Genomic DNA, 4551 nt, shown 5'->3' with positions numbered 1-4551 from the left:
GCCAAAATTAACCCCACTTTGGCCCCTTACAAAAAAAGTCTTGCTCCGCCCATGCTTCTGTTGCTTCTGTGATTTTATGTTGTCCGTCKACCTTTTATTACATAAATGTGTTTGGTTTTCTCAAAGGTGGAGCCTTTCTACGTGGTTCTGTCCCTGTTTGATGTCCAGAACAGTAGAAAGATCTCAGCCGACTTCCACGTGGACCTCAACCATCCTTTAGTTCGACAAATGGTTTGCGGCGCATCGGAGGAGTCACAAATCATTGATGAAGGTCTCCTGGAAGGCCAGAAGCAGGCTRTTCTCTATCCCAAACAGGGGGTGTTCTCAGTCACCTGCCCACACCCGGAGATCTTCCTGGTTGCGAGGATTGAGAAGGTCCTACAAGGAGGGATCACCCACTGTACTGAACCCTACATGAAGAGCTCAGACTCTACCAAAGTACGCATGTAAACAATAATATAGATGTCACGAAAACTGTTCTTTCATTAATAAAATCCAACATTGTTCTTGTTTAGATCGCTCAGAAAGTGTTGAAGAACGCCAAGACTGCTTGCAGCAGACTGGGACAGTACAGGATGCCGTTTGCCTGGGCTGCACGGTATGAAGCTGTTTCCATCAACACCAGTCCTCAGAAATCTACAAAACTTTGACCAAATTCAGCTTACACTCAGCTTATATTCAGTTTTGGCTTGGGGGGCCAAGGTGAAGTCCCCCCCTCACATATAAAATCAAAATTCTTTGGATCCCCACATTTACAATAAAATATCAGTTCACCCAGCACTGTTTCTATTGCCTAACAGAGATGTTCTCAAACTTGGGTCCCAGGACTCAGGGGTCCACGAGCTGTATCTTAGGGGTCCTCAAAAAGTTATAATAAATTGTTCATTTGGTTTTTATTTTAAAAAATGCATATGGAGAATAATGCACTAGTAAAACAAACATACTTTACCAAACAAAAATACTATTCCCAAGAAGTTCAGGGATTAACATGACAGTAAATATTTTTTAAAACCACTTGGGTTTTGTGAGGGGGTCCCTGGAAACCTTTCACCCTTGTAAGGAGTCCCCAGGCCCAAAATGTATGAGAACCCCTCCACTTGRCCTACAGAATACTCACCAAGTGTTTACTTATGTAGGTAAAAGTACRTTTAACAGCCTGTTAAAATACACCAGAATGCAGGAAATGTCATCTACTTCATTCAAACTTTTCTGAGCCCTGATAAACATTTTATAATTTGTGAGCTTATGTCAGGGAYGCATGACTACATGTTACCATTTTGGTAACAAAACAATATCATTATTCTTTGAAAAAGACTCTGAGAGAACATGTAAAATAGTTGTAAAACTCTGATTYTCCTACAAGCTAAAAGTAGCAAAAGACTAGCTATAAGTTAAAGTAGTTAAAAGCTAACAGTAGTAGAATATTATGAGCTAAATCTTAAAAGTTGCCAAACTCTAAACTATAAAAAYAACAAAGGCTAGCAAAATGTTAAATTTGGCAAAGGGATACCTAAACTCTAAATGTCATAAAATTCTGGTTAAAATTTAATTGTAGCCAAAGGCTAGCTAAAGGTAAAATGTAGGGAAACTCTTCACTAAAATTGACAAATGGTAAATGAACTGAACCTGTTGGACCTCATTGGACCCTAAAGCGCTTTACACTACAGTCATTCACACATTCACACACTGATGGTGGTAAGCTACATTGTAGCCACAGCTGCACACTGGAGCACACTGACAGAGGCAGGGCTGCCATGCACCAACGCCACCGGACCTTCTGACCACCATCAGTGGGCAAGGTGGGTGAAGTGTCTTGCCAAAGGACACAACAACAGAGACAGCTGGAACAGGGGATCGTACCGGCAGTTACAGGACGACTCCCTAACCACTCTGCCACAGCCGCCCCGGCCCCCCAACAAATAGCAAAAAGCTAACTAGAAGTAGTGAAAGGCTGYCTAAAAATGTAAACATCCTAACTAAAAGCTAAAAATAGCAAAAGGTTAGCAAAAAGCTAAAGTAGCAAAAGACTAGCTAAAAATAACAAAGGCTAACTAAAAGATAATTGGAGCTAAATTCTAGCTAAATGAAGSTAAAAGATAGCTAAAAGTTAAATTAAGCAAAAAACTTTCTAAAACTTGAGTGGAACAAAAGCCAAGCTAAAAGTATCAAAATGCTAGRTAAAAGCTAAATGTAGGGAAAATTAGCTAAAAGTTATAAGTAGCAAATGGCTAGCTAGAAAAAGCAAAAAACTAAAAGTTACAAAATACTACCTAAAGGTTGTAAAAGTCCAACTAAAAGCTCAAAGTAGCAAAAAGTTAGCTAAAAACTAAAGTTAGCAAACAACAAGCTACATTTAAATAAGCAAAGCTTAACTAAAATATAATTGTAGCTACCATCAAGCTAAATGTAGCTAAAGTTAACAGTAGCAAAAGGCTAGCTGAAGGTTGTCTGGTAAATGTTCAGTWKTTAGTTATTTTTATAAACTGGATTCTGAATTTAAATTTCTTGTGAATTCAGTATTTTTCTGTTTGGCTTTTTCAGGCCTGTGTTCAAAGACGCTTCAGGAACTCTGGACAAAACGGCTCGTTTCTCAGCTCTGTACAGACAGGACAGCAGCAAACTGTCGGATGAGGACATGTTCAAACTGCTCACTGACTTCAGAAAGTACGTTCTTTTACCCCCACCCCATCGTTCTACACATACTGAGACTGGTCTCATAATAGACTGTTCTTCCTCTGTTTTCCCTACAGACCAGAGAAAATGGCCAAACTGCCCGTGCTCTTAGGGAACTTAGATGTAACCGTTGATAACATGGCACCAGATGCAGCCAGTAAATCATCCCAACATGCTCGTATCTAACCATCTGGAATTATCAGATTTTGACCTTTGACAGTCTACTCTGCTGTTTGTAGACTGCGTCACTTCCTCCTACATCCCCGTGAGAACCTTTGAGCAGAACGGTCCTGGCAGCGCTCTCCTGGAGGTAGAGGAGTTTGTGCCGTGTATTGCTAAGTGCGCCCAGCCCTTCACCATCTATAAGAACCACCTCTATGTTTAYCCCAAACATCTGAAATATGACGGGCAGAAGTCATTTACAAAGGTTTGTCTCTCCCTCTGCACGATTAGCGTTTTTTTCCCAAAAATCCTGTAATAAATCCTGTTTTTGGAAAGCAGTGCCTGCGTTTGGCAGCTGTCCTCTTATCGTCATCATTTTGTTTTCCTGTTTAGCCTTTTAAACTGTCAGCAGCAGCCAAGCAGCAGAGCTGGAGAGAATTATCTTTATGTCAAGCTGCAGCTGCATTGAAACAAAAAAAAMCTGTTTTTTTAATAGGTCAGCTGAAGTCAGCTCAAAATGACCACCACAGCTAATTAACCTCAGCACCCACAAAAAAGGCTGTGACTCAAGTCAGTTTAGCAAATATTGAGCTGAAATTTAAGGARGAAGTAGCTGAGAGTCATCCCCATCCAGAGCTGTGAAGTGGCTGAAAACAATTCTGAAAATTTCCAGAAACTTCGCAGAAAGTTTCTATAGGAAGTTAGAATTTTAACTTTCCATGAAAGTTTCTATGTTCTCCAGTACCTATGTTCTCCAGTACCTATGTTCTCCAGTACCTATGTTTTTCAGTACCTATATTTTTCAGTACCTATGTTCTTCAGTACCTGTGTTCTTCAGTACCTGTGTTCTTCAGTACCTATGTTCTTCAGTACCTATGTTCTTCAGTACTTATGTTCTTCAGTACCTATGTTCTTCAGTACCTATGTTCTTCAGTACCTATGTTCTTCAGTACTTATGTTCTTCAGTACCTATGTTCTTCATTACCTATGTTCACTAGTACCTGTGTTTTTCAGTACCTGTGTTTTTCAGTACCTATGTTTTTCAGTACCTATGTTCTCCAGTACCTATGTTCGTCAGTATGCATGTTCTTCCTATTTATATATATATTTTTCATTTATAGGCGAGGAACATTGCTGTTTGTATCGAATTTAAGGATTCTGATGAGGATGATGCTCAGCCATTGAAGGTACAATGAATGCTGTTTTCAATACAAACGTTGGTGTCCTTTCAAAACCTTATGCCAAAAACTACAAACACATGTATGGACTTTAGTTACAGGGCATATGAATTAAGCAAGATTAAATTTTCTGATATCTTTTCCCGTCTTTTAGTGAGACTAAAAGTCTTCTCCATTCTTTATTAGACAAGTTGTTTGTGTTGACATTGTCAACTGCAGCATTTTGTTAGAACATGGAAAATAAAAGCAATATCAAACACAACAAAATACATTTTGACCATCAACATAAAAAAGATGGAAAAAGGGAAATATTGGTCTAAGATTTTTTAAAGGTGGTAATGGATGAGACCTGAACGTTGACTGACACAGCGGTTAATTTGTTTCATGTATAGCCCTCACGTTATATTGCCTTATATGTATTAGCTCAGCGCTAGCGCGACAAACAAGCTRRMCTRAGGTCCTCCATCCATATTTTCAGTTGCAGACTGAGTCATTTTTGTGTTCCCCTCTCTGTCATGTGGATGGAGGACCTCAGTGA

The 4551-nt window shown here is 39.4% G+C and overlaps 1 protein-coding gene across 10 annotated transcripts in view; it reads left to right on the top strand.

Moving 5' to 3' along the window:
• dock9b (dedicator of cytokinesis 9b) overlaps window positions 1-4551 on the top strand; it is a 148412-nt gene that overhangs the window by 76499 nt on the left and 67362 nt on the right. For all 10 annotated transcript variants that reach the window (XM_014022222.1, XM_014022227.1, XM_014022217.1 and 7 more), the window contains exons 12-17: window positions 127-438; window positions 516-598; window positions 2542-2664; window positions 2751-2830; window positions 2913-3100; window positions 3957-4022. In XM_014022222.1, coding sequence (XP_013877676.1) covers window positions 127-438; window positions 516-598; window positions 2542-2664; window positions 2751-2830; window positions 2913-3100; window positions 3957-4022 — 852 coding nt within the window. The remainder of the gene's footprint in view (window positions 1-126; window positions 439-515; window positions 599-2541; window positions 2665-2750; window positions 2831-2912; window positions 3101-3956; window positions 4023-4551) is intronic.

Source organism: Austrofundulus limnaeus, unplaced genomic scaffold (assembly GCF_001266775.1).
Source record: "Austrofundulus limnaeus strain Quisiro unplaced genomic scaffold, Austrofundulus_limnaeus-1.0 Scaffold320, whole genome shotgun sequence".
NCBI lineage: Eukaryota > Metazoa > Chordata > Actinopteri > Cyprinodontiformes > Rivulidae > Austrofundulus > Austrofundulus limnaeus.
Note: the sequence above shows the minus strand (reverse complement) of the source record. Positions and strands in the feature narration are given on the sequence as shown.